We start from the raw sequence: 20747 nt of genomic DNA, 5'->3' as shown, positions 1-20747 counted from the left end.
TTTCCTGCACACCCTCCTGAATGAAAACTGATCTTTCTCATGTCTCCAAACACTGTAGGATAGGAAAAATCAGCCTGGTCTGAGACACAATATTATGACTTTTAGTTACCCAAGGAGTCTCCCAATAAGTTCAGTGGTGTTTTTTTCCACTTATACTTTCTCTCTCTCAGTCACAGGGATTGAAATAAATAAAATGTGTTTTTGTCTTTAAGGAAAAGGTGACCTTTCTCTGTGTTAGGGCTAATCTTTTTAATTGTGTCCTCAAACTCATCTCCTGAAGCAAATTGCCCCCTTGATCATTCCTTTTCTCATCTTTAGTCTCTCCCTAGCCAATACTGTCCATAAATATGCCAAATTGGACTTATCCTTTAAAAATTTTTTTAATTGAGGACCCCTTGATCCTTTAAAGCCATCTACTCTGACTCTTCTCAAACTGCTAAGAGTTATCTATTTCCTCTTGCCTCCTTCTTACCACTCACTTCTTAATCCTTATGATCAGACTTCTAACCGCACAACTCCTCAGAAACTGCTCCAAACACAAGCTTGCATCTGTTCTCATCCTTCTGTCAAAATACATAATTAAAGTTACCAATTGTCTCATGGTTGTTGTGACCAAATACATTTTCTCAGCCTTCAAGCTTCTTGATCTTTTTGAAGCAATTCTTCCTGTTGGCCATATCTTCCTGAAAACTCTCTCATCTCTTAGTTTCTATGATGTAAATTTCATCTGACCATTGCTTTTCCTCCTCCTTTGTTTATCATTCATTTCTTGTAGAAAGACTATATTCTTTCTACTTTCTCTTGGTGATCTTCTCTGGTCCCATGAACTTAATTATGGCCTCTGTGCAAAATACTTCAAAACTTATATATCTAGCCATCAGCTTCTCTGGAGACTGGAGAAGTGAACTCCCACATCTACCAGCACCTCTTGAAAAGTTTCCCACAGCCTCTTAAACTCAACATGTCAGAAATGAAATCCGTCATTGTCTTTCAACTGCCTCTGTTCCTCAGTTTCTGTCAAGGACACGGTTATCCTCTAGTTAACCAATTTTTTTACCTTGGAGCATTCTTAATTCTTCCAGCTCTTTCAGTCCAATATCTGGTCAGATGCCAAGTCTTGTTTCTTGTACCTATTCAGCACCTAGCAGCCTTTTTATCTACTCATTTAGCAGTTGACCTCCCTGCTTCATTCCTTTCCTCTCTCTAATCCATTACATACACAACTGCTAAAATAATCTTCCTAAGTCTTGATGATGTCACATTCTTGCTCAAGAACCTTTAATCACTCCATATTGCCTCTAGGATAAAATACACATCTGGCATCTCAGGACCACCACTATTTGGCCCCATCCTGCCTTTCCAACATTTTCTTATACTATTTACACACATGCATTCCACATTCCAGCTGAACTGGGTGAACTGCTAGTTTCTAGAACTCAGTATTCAGACTCCTATATGTACAAGCTATCCTCCATGCCTAGAATGTATTTGTTTCATCTCTACCTCTCAAAATATTTTTTTTCTTTCAAGTCTAAGATCATACATTACTTCCTTTGTGGCTTCTCTGATCCTCTAGTTGTTAATTCATACTCCATCCTCGACTCCATTTGTATTTGCTCATCTCTTTACATAATTCATATCTCCATCAATAGATTAAAAGCTCCTTTGGGGAAGGAACTGATTTTCTCTCCTGGTGCCTAGTACAAAGAAAGTTTGTTGAATTAAAATGGAAAAATAAAGTGTATAAAGTCAGTGTGCTTTGACTGGACCATAGTATAGTTGAGTGATGGGAGAATGAAGACAGATTATATAGACTTTGATTATTAAACCAAGTAGTTTACATTGTATTCATTCATCAGACAATGAAGGACCTATTTAAAGTTTCTGACTTAGTAATGGTTATCATTCAGATATTCTTTGATAGATTACTGTAAGCTGCAGGGTATGAAATGGGTCAAAGAAGACCCATTCCAAAGAAGAGGAACCTTGAAGGAGAGTAGAGACATAATAGGGACACTTGGCAGGAATTAATTTATATGTGAGCAGAGGGTTAGAGTATAGTCAAGAATTCTAATCTGAGAGTGCAGAATTGTGCTACCATTAACAGAAGAGGGAATTCAAGAGAAGGATCAGATTTTACAGATAGGGAGATTACAAATTCATTATGTTGAGTTTGAGGTGTCAGTGGGACATCCAGATGAAGGGAACATCCAAAAGGCATTTGGGAAAACTGATCTGGAGCTCAGTAGAGAAGAGGTTGGCCAGATAAGCTTGGGAGTCATTCCCATAGAGGTAAGTTTTGAAATCTTGGGAGTCAGTGATGGTTATAGGATAACAATTGATAAGCATCAACTTTAAGGAGCTGCCAGAGACCAGGGTAAATAAGAGACAGAAGGACACATGGGCATCCATCCTGTAGGAGGCAGCATGAGACAGTGGAAGAAGTCAGAGGACCTGGATTTAGATTTTCCCACAGAGGTTTATTACCCATCTTTTTAGCCCTACATTTCAGTTTCTTCATCTGTAAAATGAAGGGGTTGAGTTCTGGTTGCTTCCAGCTTCAGAGCCATGAGCCTATGGCACAGCAGCCAGAGAAATAGTATCAAGAATGAGAAGATGGTCAAAGATAGTAAGACCTGAAAAATGGCTATTGAATCTCACAATTAGAAGGTCCCTGGTGGCCTTCTGAAAGACTGGTTTTAGAAGAGTGAGAGAAATGGAAATCAAATTAGGAGGTGCTGAGGCATTCATAGGACTGAGAAAGGAATAGAAAAGAATAGAGCTGATCTTTCTAGAAACATAAATGAGTGAGGGAGAATCAAAGGCTTCTGCATGTAACTTATCTAGCCTTTGAGGGGACCCCTGAGGCCATCTAGCTCAACTCTCTCCTTTTTGTCATGTAAACGGAGGCCTAGAGAGCTTAAGTGATTTGTGTGAAGTCACACAGATAGTAAATGTCAGAACCAGGATTCCACTGTGCCCTTTACATTTGTACTATAGACCTAAAGAGTTAGAGGCTGAAATAGAAGTTGTTTCCACAAGGTAGTTAGTTATTCCTTGAATTTTGCCTCCTTTTATTCTGAATATGTCCACTCATGCATGCCTTGTTGCTGAATTTACTGCCTCTCTTCTAAATATCAAGTGGGTAATATATCTAACATACACAAAGGCTTTAGTTTTTGACAGGCCCCTGAATGCTGGAGTTGCTTTTGGTCAAAATTGATGATGAATTTTATTTTAAAATTTTAGATAATTAAAAGGAGTCTGTGTTGTCAAATCAATTTAAATGGATGATACTAAAAAAAAAAGTTACTGTAAAATAAAATTGTAATTACAATGTTTTAAGTTAAAAAAGGATTATGTAAAGAAAATTCAAGGTTGCACATTCTAGAAACCAGACGTTTTCCTTCAAAAAAGTACCTCCCAAAATGCTTATTTTTAATTCAGTTCTCAACTCATATTATAAATGAAGCTAAAGGGCTGCTGAAAATCTAGTGACATTTTTTCAAATGTCAGGATGTCCTGGCTGTGTTCCATCTCTGGTCATATAATTCTGCCCACCTGAGTTTCCCCTGAAGGATCAGTTGGAGATGAAATCCTTTAACTCCTGTATTAAATAACAGTACATTGTTGCTCAGTGCTGTTAGACACAAGCTAAGTACAATCCCTGGGGTGATTATAAAGTTTTTTATGTTTGTTTCAGTTTGATAAATGTTTTGGGCACTGGGATATGGATTGGAAATGTAAGAATGCAAGGATGTTAATACCATGTTTTGATAGAGGAGTGAAAGCCCATAACTGGATGCAAGACTACTTCAGCTGTGTCAGAATTGATTTCATGCTTCTGAAATTCATCTCATTTGAGAAGTTGCCAGTAGCAGAATAACAGTAGACAATATGTAGACTTTAATCATCCTCATCCGGAACAAACCATCTCCTTTGGAAGAATTATGGTCCTTGCAGAGTTTAAAACAGGTTGGGAGGGGCTTTGAAAAAGGTCCCCCTTCCACCTTTGCTTCCCCCCCCCCCATCTTGTTAAATTAAAAGGAATTCTACACATACGATACTATAGAACTAGTTTTTGTCATAATGGCACATTTCTGCCAAATACTTCAGCTTACTAAAAGCAGTGGAACAGTGGTTTAACTGACCTGTTCTAAAGTAGTCAGTTTCTGCTAGCTGTTCCTCATACCTGGAAAGCATTCCCTTTTTAACCCCACCAGTTAGAAAACTTTGACTTCCTCAGTACTCAGTTGAAAGGCCCCCTTCTACAGGAGCCTTTTCTTGGACCTTTCTCTGCATTACTATCCCAAATCCAGAACTACAGTGCCTCCCCTCTTCCTATGAGGTTATCTTGTTTCTTTTGTGTGATAATATGTGTGTGTGTGCGTGTGTGTGTTTGTGTGTGTGTGTCTGCCTGCCTGCCTGCCTGTCTGTCTGCTGTCTTTTATGTACATGGTGCCCCATTCGAGTATAAGTTCCTTGAGGGCGGGGACTACTTTTGTTCCTTTTTAGTATCCCTAGTGCTTAGTGCCCTGGCACCTGGTAAACCCTTAATAATGCTGGTGATTCCTTGTCAAGCATCACTTTTTAAGATGTGCTAGCAGCTGGGTAGCTCAGTGGATTGAGAGTCAGACCCAGAGACAGGAGCTCCTAGGTTCAAATCTGGCCTCACACTTCCCAGCTGTGTGACCCTGAGCAGGTCATGATCCCCATTACCTAGCCCTTACCTCTCTTCTGCCTTGGAGCTAATACAGAGTATTGATTTCAAGATGGTAAGGGTTTAAAAAAAAAAAAGATGTTCCAGAGCTATATCTTCTTTCCCTTGACCTTCTGCATGCAAGAATGGGCTTCCAGAAGGTAAGGGGTCAGAATCCATATAAGCATGCCACAGCAGGCCTGCCCATGATGATACCAGAGTTAAAAGTGTTAGCCCTGTGTCTTAGCAAAGCAAAATGAAGTCAAGCACAACTTATTTTTTCTTCTTTGATGGAAGGAAGACCTTGAAAGTCTGAATGTATAACTTGATGATTTCACTGTTGCTGTGGCTACCTATGCATTATTGACTAGAAATTTAAAGCCTTGAAGATGATAATTTGGGTCAGTACATTTTCCCTAAAACCTCAGACATCTTCCCTTTCACTTCGACAGCATTAAGTATTAGACTGAATTGTTCCTGTCTTTTAAAGAGCATGACTCATAGATCAGAATGACCCAGGAATGAATGAAGTTGAAAACAATTTCAGAATTTTGCTTGCTTATTGTACTTCCAATTCTTCTTTTGCAGAGTCGAGTAAAGAACAGTTTGCATATACAAATGTTGCAGAAGAGTTGGTAAAACTCTTCAAGAAGCAGATGGAACATGATAAAAAGGAGATGATTTTTGAAGTTTTGGCTCCTCTGGCAGAAAATGGTGAGGAAATAAATGGACCTACTTGGGGATTGTGTCTGTTTCAGCTTCTACTAACCTCTGATTGAGTTGCCAGCTATTTAATGCTTTCTAGACTATATTAATAGCCTGATTTATTTCTCACTTACCATTTTACTATCAGCTTAGAGATAGAAAGTGATTTTAGGCACAATTGAGTTCAAACTCTCATTTTTTAGATCAGTCACCTGGGGGTTGCAATGGTTAGCCAACTTGCCTAAACTAGGATTTGACCCTAGGTTCTCTGATACCAAATCTAAGTCCTTTTCTGCTCTCTTTACCACATGACCTCTTCCTCTGGGGCAGTTCATATTGGCTGTTCTAGAGCTCTGTGTACACTGAATGAACAGAACAGACAATTTAGCCATTTTCCACCAACCATTTGGTTCATCTATGCATCTTTCATCCCATGCAAGAGCAGATCTATTCTTTTCATAGTCACATTGTAAATGCTTGATGGTAAAGAGAGTAAGACTACATAGGGACATTCAGACCTGGAAGGGACCTTAGATTTAATCTGATCCAAAGCCCTCATTTTATAGATGAGGAGGCTTAGGCCCAAAGAGATTAAGTAACATACCCAAGATTGAGCCATCAGGTCAATCACTTCTAGTTTCTCTATAACTGTTGGTCCTCTAGTAGAACATAGGCTCCATAAGGAAGAACCCCTGGTACATAATAGGCAAATATTTAGGGAATTAAACTTGTGACTAGGAGTTTCTCCTTGAGGTTCTTTCCAAATTGTATTCATCAAGAATATTCTGAACTCTTCTATGATTATTCACATGCTCAAAAAGTTTTCTTTGATAATGCAGAATAGATTAGCTAATGCCAATATTTCCTGGATGAGATTAAATATGATAAATTTCACTAGATTATGTTCCATACCACAAATCCTTACTCATCCCATCACTCATAATCAAATCAAGATTTTCCATATTATTTAAAGGAAAAAAAGAGACATGACATAATGTTTTTTAATTATCTCAAAACTGTTTTTTTTCTTTTTTTCTTTTTTTTTTACTAAGTGCTAATGATGGCTTTATGAGATAAAACTGACTTTGTCCTGAAGTTGAATTTAATATACCAGTACTACATCTAACATTCCTTAGAATATTTCAGAATCATGACATTTTTACTTCTTTGTTGTTATTTTCTGCTGGTCTGTTTCACAGCTTTGCAATGGGCTACAGCCTTGGTGAACTTGTTAGGAATCCTGCCTAAACATATAGGCACCTAGAACTAGCCTTACTCCTTGTGTTCTTCGATGGCCACATATGGCAGAAAGGGGTGCAACCACCATTCTAAAAAATAGTGTGTACAACCTGTGTAGTTGAGATGTTATTTTGAAAGGGCCTCCTCCATCACAATTTTTAATTCAAGTCAGAGCACATTTACAGTCCAGTATTCTGTAACCAAGGAAACGCCCTACTTTCAGTGTTACACAGCGCAAATGCACCTATTTAAAAATTATTCTGGTTGAACATTCTCAGTTCTCTTACATGAACTTTCTGGGGCCAGTTATTTAGGGGCAGGAAAAAGCAGATATTTTGTACTAGCAGCTAACCAAATAGGTGACCAGGAAAAGCATTAATAACTGCTCCCTCTTTGTGATTTTCCTTATGGCAGGAAAGATGATGATAAGGTGGGAGATCAGAATTGCTCAACACAATGAAATAGCTCTGTTTATTCCTTCTAAAGATCTGCCTACCCAACAAATTCCAGTTATAGGAAACTTAGCAAAACCAACAAAAATACTGAGGTTTCTTTTGAAGGATGTGAATAAGGTGAATTGTAGGTTGCATGAATTCACTTAGAGAATGATAGGCAGGCCTAAAGGATTAATAGCATTCATTTCAACAAATATTTATTAAGTGCTGACTATGCTGAAGCAAAGGATTTTAAAGACTGAAAAGGGCAAAGTGTCTGGGCTCCAGGAGCTTACTACCTTTTTAGGTGTGAGAGGAAGGATTCATAACTTTAATTCAGCTCTTATTTATTAAATCATCCACTGTGTGCAAGGCAGAAATGGAAAATAGTTCATACCCTCAAGGAAGTTACAGTCTACTGAGAGAGTATAAACAGATAAGTGCAAGATAATTGAGAGGCACCTGCTCTGAGATACTGAATGTCAAAAAGAGAATTTTGACCATAATTTACCACAGTTTCCTTCTGCCTTTCCTTCCAATCCCACTCAAAGCCTATCCTGAACAACTGGATGACAAATACCTGTGATTATGGGGTCATGCTTTACCCCTTATCTTCCCTCATCCATAGCATTTCACCCTGACTTCAAGCCTCCCCAAATGATTCCTGAAAGCTCTGACTACTTCCCCTAGCCTAGGACCACCCATTCAGTTTCATGCAGTCTACTTTTACCTTAAATGTGACCTTTGGTCCCTTGATTCCTCCTAATCCTAATCCTCCCTTGTTTTGACTTCACTTACTTTCCTGTCTGGTCTTTATCCTATTGTCAGCCCTCAAAATAATGTCCTGAATTCTGTGCAGGGATTCCTTTGCTCTGTATCTATATCTATAGGTAATTCTTGTTAGACACCTTCTTCATAACTGAATAATTCTGATCAGGAATATTGCTTACTTGGTATGCTAACAATGAATGCTATTGAATATCCACTGGGTGATCACTGCTGTATAGTAATGCCTTTGTTTCTCCCTCACACAACATGCCCTATTATAGCTATTCTCAACTGTCTACTCTCTCTCAAGCCCCTTACTTTACTCTCCCACCTCCCAGCTGATAACTCTGCCTCATATTTTTCTAAAGAGAAAGAGCCATTCAATGATTGACTTCCTTAGCTTCCCCTCCTCTACCTCTCAGGATTCTAGTCTCAAAAGAAGAGCTGAGATTTTCTTCCTTCCCTAAGCTGCATTCTCTTTCTCTATCCTTGATTTTCTTCTCTTCTCTCTGACTTTGCTCCATCAATCATTTCTCCCTCTTAACTGGCTCTCTTAGCCTGCAAACATACCTCAGTTTTCCCTGAACTCAACAAAACAAGACTACTTTCCTTTAGCCTTGCCTCTTCCCCAAGATATTATCCCTCTCCCTTCTTGTTCACTACTCAACTTGTTTTGGATGGTACTTTGATCACAGAATTTTGAGAATTGGAAGAGACTTCACTGACTATTGAGTTCAGACCACTTACAAAGTACTCCCTACTGTAATTTATCTGAAAGGTGGTCGCCTGGCTTCAGTTTGAAGACTTCCAAGATGGAGAAACCCAACACTTCCCAAAGCAGCCCATTCCTTTTTTGAACAGTTCTAATCATTAGTTGTTGGGAATTTTTTCCTGACATTAAGCCTGAATTGACTTCTTTGTAATTTCCGTATATTCTTCCTGATTCTGCCCTGTGGGGCCAAATAGAATGAATCTAATGTCTCAATTCACAGTCATTCCAATACTTGAAGACAGCACCATTTCTCCCCCTGAGTTTTCTTTTGTTTGGGATACACATCTCCTTATGTTCTCAGCTGTTATATATCTCTGATATTGTTGTAACTCTTCAGTACAACAGGGCAGATAGTGACCCTTCCAGTGCATTTCCTGCCTATATCCTCCTATAAGTTCCCCACAGTGGGTCTACTCCATGTTTTGGAGATGTTCCCCTTTTTTTCCTCACACTACTAGGGAACATATCACCAGTAAACCATATCTGCTGTCCATTATTTATCCCTCTTCTCTTCCCTTAAAGATATGATAGGCAAGCCTATGTATTTTCATTGATAGATTTCCTTAATGTCATCTTTTATATCAGATTTCCTTTAAAATCACTTATTTTCAATGTGTTGCAGCCTATTCATAGTCACCATGTGCTGCTCCATTGCCAAATACCTAGTGATACTTATTTTCAGTGTTTCTGATACTTCAGAACCTCCAGACATGGACTACCACAATATGAGTATTGAAAAGATGGGCTTCTGTTTCCGAGAGAAGTTTAGAGACTTTTGAAGATCTTTAAAATTTCCTTTATTTTCAATTCAGACACTTTGCTGAGAATTAGAGATACAAATAAGAAAAAGGAAGACAATCACTGCCTGCCCTCAAGGAGATGATAATCAAATAGCAAAGACAACCCATGAAAGGCAGCTGAAAAGCAGGCGTTGAGGGGACTGGGAGCCCATGGGGGTATGATGTGCCATAAAGTGGAAACCAAGACAAGCCACTGAGGGAAATGGAATAGTTCTTCTTTAAGGCAATCATCCATTTTCTCCATTTTGTTTCATTCTGAGCCTAGTTCATTGTAATATCTGCCCAGGCTCCTTAGGCCAAATTCTTGAGAGCTTACAGATCCTCATCTAGGGTACTGCAGCATTCTTGGGCTTGAGGCAACCAGCATGGTGCCATCTGCAAACAGGCCTCTAAAGGACTTGGCCATCCTCCTCCCAAACCTTGGATATACAGTCAGCTGCTAAATCCTGTTGATTTTTCTTTGAGAGATTTCACACCCAGGCTCTTGATCTCATCATGTGGCATGTTCCACTTTCACAATCCAGAAAGCTGAATTTCTCTTTCTCTCTCCCTCTCCCCCCGCTTTCTCACCCCCATGTATATTTATCAGAACATTTGACAATTCAGTACTTTTCTTTAAAAGGGTCAACTGTCTTTCTTTCATTAGCTGGTTTTGTCTTTTCCTTCTCTCTCCATCCCCTCCCTTCCCTGCCTCCCCCAACATTCTTAGCAAAGATTGTTTGAAATTCTCGTTTTGGATTTCCTTTTCTCTTTAGGAGATCAATTAACTTCTCTATGTTATAATCTACTGTGAATGTGATATTATCTTGTACCTTATGATCTACCAACTTGTAAACCTTTGGTATGATGTGGTTTGAAGTGGAATTGGAAAGGTGAGCAGCTATTTTGTATCATAAGGCGAGTAGTACTTTAACTAGAGAGAAACTGGATTTCTTATCTTTGAAGTACCTTGAACGTTTATTACTCAGAACGTGACTCAGTAGTCCTACATGTTTCATTTTGTCATGGTAATGGTGAAATGTTCCACCTTCCATCAGAAGACAAAAACAGGGTAACACCCCCCCCCCCCAATGAGTAAAATAAAATTGCCTTACCTTGTTTAGAGGCAAATTCCTTTTAAAAAAAGCCAAACTCTCCTAAGGCCAGTTTTCTGCCTTTACCACCACTGTAGCCATTCCAGTCAATTGTCTTCACTTTCCCAAGCTAATCTAATCTTTTTTCCCCTTCAAAAATTTGACTAGTTCAAAATTTACATTATCTTCTGCCTCTGAATCCCTTATTCTATCAGGACTTATTCTTTTTCAAACTCCAGATGTGGACTACTCCCATCATCTGCTTTCTCCTCTTTAGGTGCTACTGAATGTGGCTGGAAGAATCCATATAACTGTGCTAACTGGATCAATTAAAAACTTACAATGTCCAGTCTCAGCATGGCCCTTATAGCTACCCTCCAATCCTGTTTCATTCTTCCCTTTGTGACCATCATATTCCCCATATAGGCCCTTTCAGATCTTTTCTTCTTAAGTTACTAATACCAGCTCTTCTGAGCAGACCTCACCTCATATTTCACTGAAAAAAAATGAGACCATCCATGGAAAATTCCTCTCTCCTCCAATTCAACACTTTGGATCTCCTCAACAATTGCCCCAATAGATGCAGACTCTAAATGAACATCCTAGTGCAAACATGGAAATAGGTTCTGATCAAGGACACTTGTAAAACCCAGTGGAATTGCCCGTCAGCTACGGGAAGGGTGGGGGAGAGGAGGAAGAATATGATTCTTGTAACCAAGGAATAATGTTTTAAATTGACTAAATAAAATTCTCAAAAAAATAAACAAACAATTTCCACAATATTTCCTCCTTTTATCTAGTCTTTGAGGAAGAGGTGGCCCTTCTTGCTACCAACATCTCCTCTATTTAAACCCTCAGTCCAATCATCTTCTATTTATTCTTGGGGTTTACCTCCTCTATTCCATTCTCTCCCTAATTTTTTACCCTTCTTTATCACTTCTCCCTGCTACCTGTAATTATGCCCAGATATCTCTCATCTTTAAACTAACAAACAAAATAAAAAACAGCTAGGTGATACAGAGGAGTCAGTTAACCTTTGTTTGCTTCAGTTTCTTCATCTATAAAATGAAGATAATAGTAGCACTTCCCCCCTAGCTTTGTTGTATCAAATGAGATCATTGTAAAGTGGTTACCACAGTGCTTGGCACATAGTAAGCACCTTATATAAAATGTTAGCTGTCATCATCAACATCATCATCATTATTACTCAGTCTTACTATCTCCTCAAATTTATCATCCTATGTCCTATATCCTTCCTACCATTTGCAACCAAACTCCCAGGAGGGAATGGGAGGGGATAAACTTGCTTCCTCTTTCTCACCTCCTACCCATTTCCCTGCCCACCCCTTGTAATTCGGCTTCCAGCCCAACCACTCAACTGAAACTGCTTTATCCAAGGTCACTGAGTTCTTTATTGCTAAGTCTCTTCTCAGCCTTCAGCCTTCTGCAACTTTTCTGAGTCATAATATAGCTAACCTCTCTTGCATTCTCTCTCTTCCTTGAGTTTTTCATGACACTTCTCTCATAGCTCTCTTCCTACCCATTTTGTCTGATGCTCCTCAGTCTCCTTCATAGGATTATTGTCTGTGCTCCATGCCCAAAATGTGATTATTCTACTGGACTCTGGCCATGACCATTTCTTTATACTGTATATATGTATATCTCCTGTCTTGGAGATTTCATCTGCTCATTTGGATCCAGCTGTTGTTTCTCTGAAGGATGATTACCAAAGCCACATGTCTAGTCCTCCCTCTGTCCCTCACCTGAGCTCCCATCCCATATCATCAACTACTTTGACCATTGGATATCTCCACCTGGGTATCCTATATTCATCTCAGAATCAATGTACCCAGAAGAGAACTCATTACCTTTTTGCTAAACTCCACTTCAAGATTGCCATTTTCTCTCAAAATCACTTCTAGTCCTCCAGGTTCACAACCTTTATAGCTTAGTCATACCCCTTATCTAATCAGTTAATCTGTACCCAGTCTCATTAATTCTTCCTTCATGCCTTTCAAGACTTGCCCCTTTCTCTTTCAGGTGATCCACAGTCATTAACCCTCTGCTTTTGAGGATTTTACAGCTCTTCAATACACCTAGACTGGTTGAGACCCTCTCATCTCTTGCCTCACCTATCTCTTGAGCCCCTCAATTGTTTACCTTGAATGCAGCCTCTTCCTTCTCTGGTGGTAGCAAACCAGGGCTGAACAGAGCAGGCTGATCCTAGACACTCATCCTTACGACAAAAGGAAATACTTGGAGTCTGTGAAAGTTTAAAAAATGGAGATTTACTTAGCCATAGGAGGGAAAGGACCTTTAGTCTAGGCAGTGATGGCAAACCTATGGCACAGGTGCCAAAGATGGCATGCAGAGCACTCTCTGTGGGTACACTTTCCCCCGCCCCTCTGCCCAGCAACCCAGTGGGAACACATAGTGGGTAAGGTGGACAACTCACAGGGAGCAGAGTGCTCAGGGCACTCCCCTCCCCCTTTATATACTCACTGAAGACATTCCTCACTTCACCCACCCCTCTGGCCAACAGCCCAATGGGAGAGCTTTCTCCATCCCCTGTGTGGAGTAAGGGGGGATTGGGGGCCTGGCACTCCATCTCTAAAAGGTTCACCATCACTGGTCTAGGACATGGTTAGGTTGAAGCTTTCTTACCTCTGTCCAATCTGCCCTGTAAGCTGAGCCTAAAGCCCCAGCTGAGACTTCTCTGGAGACCAAGAAGTCTGAGGTCCTATTCCTATTAATCTAGAGAGAATTTTTAGTGCCTTTTAAGAAAAAGACTATCTTAGCCCCATTCCACCCACCAAGAGCATCCAGTACATCTTTCTATTACCACCTCAGTCCCACTTTCCACTGCTAAATTAATCATCCCAAAGGTACAGGTCTGGCATTGTCTTTCTTTTTTCTTAAGATCCTTCAGTGACTTCATTTTGTCTTTAGAATTAGATTCACACTTGTCTGTTGGGTACTTCAAGCCCATTGCCATCTGGTTCTAGGTTTTCTGGGCTGATTCTATCATATTTTCCCCCATGCACTCAGCCTTCCATCTTCTATCTTCAGAACTGTGTCCTTGCTTGTCTACCATGTTGGGAACACTCTCCCTCCTTACTTCTGACTCCTGGAATCCTTTGCTACTTTAAAAACTCAACTTAAGATGCCTTTTATTATTTCCTACAGTTGGTAATGTCTACCCTGAAGTCACTTTGGATTTTTTTATCTATCTTGTATTTACTTAATATGTTGTGGTTCTTGCCTTCCCACCAGTCAAATGCCAGCCAGTGAACATTTATGAAGCCCCATACTGTGTGCCAGGCACTATGTTAAGCACTGAAGAGAGAAAGACAGGCAAAAGACAAGTCAGAGGGCTCCAGTCTGATGGAGGAGACAGCATGCAGACAAGCCATAGACAGGCATTCCTACGTCTTGGGTGCCGTGGGCTTTCCTGCTTGTATTCCTATGGCTTGGCCCAGACCTGGCATGTAGGAGGTGCTAACCAAGAGCTTATTGATTGAATCATTATTTGACTTGAAGCACCCTGGCAGCAAAAATGTACATATACTAACTAGATTATTCTAAATTGAATTTTCCTGTTAGCTGTTTCCCTTTCATAGTTTCTTTAAAACAGATTAAAAAGTGTAAAATGACATTCATTAGCTACTTTGATGTGTTTTTACTCTGGGTAGAACTATTTTAAGGAGTTAAATTGTCTTTTTGAAAACCATGAGTTTTTTTTCAACAGATATCACAATCTGAATAATAGAGGTAAATCATTATATGGATCCAACTCTGAACAAAGATTAGTTTGAGATGCCACATGGCATTGAGGTGAGATAGAAACATAGCTATGATTTTAAAGGGAAAAAAATGTGAAGGGAGTTTTGTTTTATTTCAGATTCTTGGGGTTCTTTGAGTCTCCTAAGCAGGCAAAAATCAAAAACATAATGGTTAGACTTTTCCTTTTCTTCCCAAGGCAGCTAAGTGTTAGAGCGGCTTGCGTGCCAAGCTGGAACCAAGAGAGTTCAAATCCATCCTTAGACATTTACTGACTGTGTAACGCTGGACAAGTCCATCTGTAAAATGTGGGTGATAATAACAGCACCTTGATCCCAGGGCTTTGTGAGGGTAAAATGAGACAGTATTTATAAAGCACTTTTGTGGGCCTTCAAGTACTATAGAAATGGTAACTGCTATTTTTCATAGCTGCTTCCCTTGGGGCTCTCACCTCGTTTCCCCCTCAGACATGTAACTCCACCCCCTCAGCATCTTTGGAAGCATCTGCTTTCCTTCAGCCCCAGCCCAGCCTTGTGTGGGCATGGCCTTCCTGTATCTTCTCCCCCAGTCCCCAGGACAGGCCGCCTCGTGCTCACTGCCCCCATCAGTCTGTGTTCTCTTCCCCATTGGAATAGTCACCCCTTTGTCTTCCTGTCCCCAGCACTGGCACGGTACCCAGTGTGTGGTGAGGGGCAGACCCGGTGTTTATACCGCCTCTGAAGTTTGGCTAATTATTACCTCATTTGATCCTTATCACAATGCTGTGTGATGTCAATGCTGTTGTTACTCCATCTTACAAATGAGGAAACTGAGGCTCAGAGAGGCTAAATGGCTTTCCCAGAGTCACCCAGCTATCGTTTGCTAAGGCAGGATTGGAATTCAGGTCCTCCTGACTCCAAGTCCAGCCCCCTGTCTGCTGTACTCCCTAGCTTGCTGCCTTTCAGGTGGTGCTTCACAGGTAGTTGTGGATTCATTGATTGATCCATTCTGTTCCTCAGATGCGATTAAGCTGCAGCTGGTGGATGCAGGCCTTGTCGAGTGCCTGCTAGAGATCGTGCAGCAGACTGTGGACAGCGAGCGAGAAGAAGATATGGCTGAGCTCAAGACAGCCTCGGACCTGATGGTCCTGCTCCTGCTGGGAGGCGAGTCTCCTGGCTGGGCCGGGGCTGGGCTGGGGCTCCTGGGTGCTGCCGGGCAGTGAGCTCATGGCTCCGCTTCTCTTGCAGACGAGTCCATGCAAAAGCTGTTCGAAGGAGGGAAAGGCAGCGTGTTCCAGCGGGTCCTCTCCTGGATCCCTTCCAACAACCACCAACTGCAGCTTGCCGGCGCCTTGGCCATCGCCAATTTTGCCCGCAATGGTGAGTAGATGGTGCTGCTGTGGCTTCTTCTTCGAAGGCCACCTGCTGGCTGGGCTTGGGAGAGGCCTCCCAGCTCTGAGCTCCCGGCACTCCCCGGGACTCTCCTCTCGCGCCCAGGGCCGAGGCGGGCTCTTTTCCAGCCGTGACACGGGGAAGATCCCCTTTTACAGGCTTCACTCCTGGATTCCCCAAGGACCGTGTCCCCCAGGCCCCAGCCTGAGGCCTGGGGGCAGCCGAGGCGCCGGAGAGCTCATGTCTAAGGCCACGGGCTAATGGTAGCCAGCACTCATGTGGTGCCAGAAGAAGTAGGTGCTGCAGTTACCTCATGGCACAGAGGAGAAAACCAAGGTAGACTTGGTTTTTTAAGTCTGTGTATTGGTTCTAAGGCAGAGGAGCATAAGGCCTGAGTCGTTCGGGGCCACCTAGCTAGGAGGGATCTAAAGCCAGATTGGAACCCAGGACCTTCCCACCCCAGGCCTGGCTCTCCATCCACTGAGCCACCTGACTGCCCCCATGAGACAAAGATTAAATAACTTGCCTAGGAGCACCTGGCTAGTGAGTGTCTGAGGCAGAACTTGAACTCAGATCTTCCTAACTCCAGGGCCAGTGCAGCCGCCCAAGCATCTGTTAGACTTGTCGTTAGTCCGGTGTTTTTTATGCTGTATTTTGGACCTCCAGGGTCATGGTGGAAGTTCACTCCCGGTTTTACTCCAACTAAGGGGTCTGACCAGTGACAGGGGACAGAGGCCTTTCTTCACTTCCTGTGGTGGGAATACCTGCATTACACGTATTCTCCCTAATGGCAGCTATGGGAATTCTATAGGACACAAAGCAGAGTAACTCTCTCATTTTGCTCAGATGGAAATTGCATCCATATGGTAGACAACGGAATCGTGCAAAAACTCATGGACCTTTTAGACAGGCACGTGGAAGATGGGAACGTGACCGTTCAGCACGCCGCCCTGAGTGCCCTCCGGAACCTGGCCATTCCAGGTAAGCCCCGGCTTTTGGAAGGTGGGCAAGGTACCCACGCAGAAGTGGAGGCATGAGGCCTGTCATGGTGCTTCCTTATGTCTGCAAAGTTTCTCCATCCTTTCCCGGCTCCCCCTCCCCGCTGCGGGCCGGTCAGATGTCCAGGCTTGGGGAAGCTGTGCCCATCTGTCCATGTGTAGAGCTGGGCTTTCCCTTGGGCTCCTCACGGTCCCCCCAGCTTCTGCTTCTCTCCTCCCCGTCTCTCCCCAAATAACCTTCCGAGAGCACTGGCCTACCCAGTAAAGAATGACCTCCTCAGCCCGGTGCTCAGAGCCTTTCCCTCCTGTCCTCTTCTCATGGCCTCCTATGGCCCGAGAGCCAGCAGGAGGCTTACGATTGATTCTTCCCAGTTCTCAGTGCTGCCTTCTTCCTCAGATTACCTTGCATTTGTAAGCCATGAGCGCCTTTGTGCCTGTCAGGTTTGGTTTCAGCCTTTTTACCCCCATTTTAGGATGGTGCTTTGTACCCCACTCCAAAGAGGCAGGATCTAGGGAGAAGCTATATTCATTTTCTGCAAGGTTTGCTTTGATGGCATCCTTAGTTGAAGAAAAATACTTAGGGTACAAAAATAATGGGTTTTTACCTACTTTTTAAAAAAAGTTTTTAAACCCTTAATTTATGTCTTTGAATCAATTCTAAATATCCATTCTAAGGCAGAAGAACAATAAGGACCAGACAATTGGAGTTAAGTAACTTACCCAGGGTAACATCACTGTGAAGTGTCTGAGGTCATATTTGAACCCAAGACCTCCTGTCTTTAGGCCTAGCTCTCTATCCACTCATCCACCTAGAATTTTTTTCCCCCCTTTTTTACACAACGAGCACCTAACCTTTGAAAATCTCCATATGAGTCCTTGAGAGCAGTGTACCACCAGGCTGGCTAAGGAGTAGCAAACTGACCCAGGTAAGACATTAATTATTAGAAGAGGGGAAGCTCCTGGGCTCATCCTTGGTGTGGTTGGGCCCAGGAATATAGCCCTTGCCCTTCCAACCCGGGCTAGATCAGGAGACTCAGTCTGAAGAAGAGAAACAATCAAGAAAAGAAGAAAAGAAAATCTCCATTGCAATATCCTTTGGGATTAAAGGATGTCTAACTACCACGTTTCTAAGTTTTAAGTTTATTTACTTTTCAATCTCTTCATTGATTCATCCAGAAGTGGATGAGTCCACATGAACTTAAAGACCTGAGATGACTTTGGTTTGTATGGCAGATTTTTAAATTACATGTGTATTCTAGCTGCTAAGGAATAACTTACATGTACCTGTAATTGATTTCATTGGTGCTCTTGGTGAGGAAATTCCCCCCACAAATGCAGATTGATAACTATCCTTTTTAGGATTTTCTTTGGTTTTTCTTCAGCCTATAATAGAAGCTGCTGAACAGTTGGGGAAGAATGTCAAATTAGCCCAACTCTTGGTGGAGTTGTGTGAAGCCAAAGATTGATTAATTAATTAAGTTAATTAAATTACATTTTCTTTCTTATTCTGAACATCAGTAACAGAAAAATTCTAATAAACAAAGAACCAATAAAAGATAATTATAAAACCATGAGGTGTTTTTTTTGTCATATTAAACAGCAACAGAATTGCCCTGTTTGTGTCTCCTTCTGAACTTGTTTTCTTCAGTGTATTTTCTAATGTAGTTGCATCCTTCCTTGCTCACTATCCACTAAGTCATTCCCTAGTACCTAGAAACCCTCCCCTGTAACAAATCACTATAGCAAAGCAAGCAACATTCTCCCTCTCTGAAAAGGTAGGTCTTAATTTGCACTTCTAGTCTTATCATCTGCCCAGTAGCAAAAAGCGTGTTTCATCCTTGTTCCATTGAAGTCAACGTTGGTAACATTAACAACAATTCTACAGCCAATTTACAGTCATAGATAGTTTCTTGGGGGACTCGGAGGTTAAGTGATTTGCTCAAAATGTTTTTTTAAAGTACTTATTATTTTAAATTATGGGAAAGTATCTAGACTATCTCCAGAGGCAAAACTATCATCATATGTTAATCATCTGGAATCCCAATTCCATCTTTATCAAAAGTGGTGTTTTGTTTTGTTTTTTACTTCATCTAGTTGTAAATAAAGCAAAGATGCTGTCAGCAGGCGTTGCAGAAGCAGTACTGAAATTCCTCAAATCTGAGATGCCTCCTGTGCAGTTCAAACTCCTGGGAACATTAAGAATGTTAATAGATGCACAAGGTAAAAAATAATTGTCAACCTATATAGCTTTTTGTGAACTAATGATCTCTTACTATAGCTCCTAACTGAAAAATAAATTTTGTGTTTTTTTTCACATTTATAAAAAGAATTGAGGTAACTGTATCAAATGAAATATACATGCAGTTATCTTAAATCAACTCACTATGCTTCAATATAGTTTTGGTTTTGCCTTGGATATTCCTAGCAATAATAGCAAGCTATTAAAATCAAGCTCTTTTCAGGATTCTTCTCAATTCCTGCATATAGATGTTATTTCATTGGACATTCATTATAAGCAAATTAGGAACCTGCCCTTTTAAAAATTCTGTTCCATTACTGTTCTTACCTTGCTTTCCTTCCTACCACTAAGATCTGATAAACTTGCTAACGTCTGACTGAAAACACAGTAAATAGCTTTCTTTTAATAAAGGCCAGCTTTTGTGTAGCCCTCATTGATCTACATTTCCCCTCTTACTTTGAAATGCAGAATTAAATTAATAAGCCATTTCCTTAAATGGCACCTGTCAGTCGCAAAGTGCCCAGGTACTAAAGTGCTGTGAGGTTTATCCAGAGGAGGAGGAAGGTATTAGGTGCTTATTGTTTGCAGCATAGGGCACACTATTTTGGCACTGCCCAAATAACCCAATTGGGTAAAGTGTTCTGAGGTCTCATTTTCCTGGAATGATTTTATTTTCTAATCCTGCAGGTTTCAGCTAAATCTCTGACAGAATTTTGCATCTTTGTCCTCTGCCTTTTCCCCCTATAGTAGAAGCTGCTGAACAGTTGGGAAAGAATGTCAAACTAGTCCAGCGCTTGGTGGAGTGGTGTGAGGCCAAAGATCATGCCGGCGTCATGGGGGAGTCAAACAGACTCCTGTCTGCCCTCATACGACACAGCAAATCAAAAGTAAGTTTGGAGGAAGTGACTGCTAAGCAATGTAAATGAAGACTGCAAGAGAACCCCATGATATGTCACCCCAGCATAGCCACTTCCAGACAGGCAATGTCAGAGAATGCAGAATTCACCTATTTGTCAAATGTCTGAGATCAGATGTAACCACTCCTTTGCCAGACAAAATTGGGGAGAATGAGCATCTTTCTGGTCCTTCTCTGATGAATGGCTTCAGTATTTCCTGTGTCAGGTGTCTAATGCCAGTACCTTTTTTTAGGGCTCAGATTAAAAAGAAAGGGCAGCTTACCTTTTTATTACTTATTATAATTTCCTCCACACTAATCAAAAAGCAGTAGTGATGGTTAAGGCTACCAGACTGTTCACTGTATAAAGTAAACGTTGGGCAATGACCAAATGCAGACAAAAGAAGGGTCATTCCAGGTGGGTTTCTTTTTCTTTTTAATATACTTTCTGAATCCTCCTTTTTGGGTTAGCAAACTGAGTCTCGAACTCAAAAACCAAGTGTTGTTATTTGTCAGCAACTCTTGTAAAAAATTTAACAAGGAAAGTTGAAACTAAAGTCTGATATGAGGTGTGGAGGACATCAGTGAATTTTTCCTTCTCTTCTGTCATTCAGACATGCTTACTAAGGTGCTAGGGTTTGAAGAAATTCAACATGATTCTTGCCTAGTAGATCCTCTTCTACCACTGAGAAGTAGAAGAGATTCACAGGAAGAACTGTAAAACAGGACATGGAAATGAATTATTGGGGCTCTGCCATCACTTGGTAACATTAAGTTTGAAAGATTTAATGTCCAAGAGGTTTTTCACCCTTTGGAACATTTTTTTTGGCAATTTGCATATGTTGCCACTTTACTTTATGGTTTGGCCACCAATTAACAGTCTCTTTTTGAGACTGCCTTCTTTACTTAAGTAACAAATATTTGATTCAAGTTCAGCCTGTTTTTTTTTTTTTGCTTATCACTAAATAGACTAAG

General features: G+C 41.1%; 1 protein-coding gene across 2 annotated transcripts in view; it reads left to right on the top strand.

Annotated features, from left to right (window-relative positions):
* Window positions 1-20747, top strand: part of RAP1GDS1 (Rap1 GTPase-GDP dissociation stimulator 1) — a 275766-nt gene that overhangs the window by 231981 nt on the left and 23038 nt on the right. For both annotated transcript variants that reach the window (XM_007495911.3, XM_007495910.3), the window contains 6 exons: window positions 5288-5413; window positions 15269-15412; window positions 15497-15628; window positions 16487-16621; window positions 18733-18858; window positions 19625-19764. In XM_007495911.3, the coding sequence (XP_007495973.1) occupies window positions 5288-5413; window positions 15269-15412; window positions 15497-15628; window positions 16487-16621; window positions 18733-18858; window positions 19625-19764 (803 nt within the window). The remainder of the gene's footprint in view (window positions 1-5287; window positions 5414-15268; window positions 15413-15496; window positions 15629-16486; window positions 16622-18732; window positions 18859-19624; window positions 19765-20747) is intronic.

This window comes from Monodelphis domestica, chromosome 6 (assembly GCF_027887165.1).
Source record: "Monodelphis domestica isolate mMonDom1 chromosome 6, mMonDom1.pri, whole genome shotgun sequence".
NCBI lineage: Eukaryota > Metazoa > Chordata > Mammalia > Didelphimorphia > Didelphidae > Monodelphis > Monodelphis domestica.
Note: the sequence above shows the minus strand (reverse complement) of the source record. Positions and strands in the feature narration are given on the sequence as shown.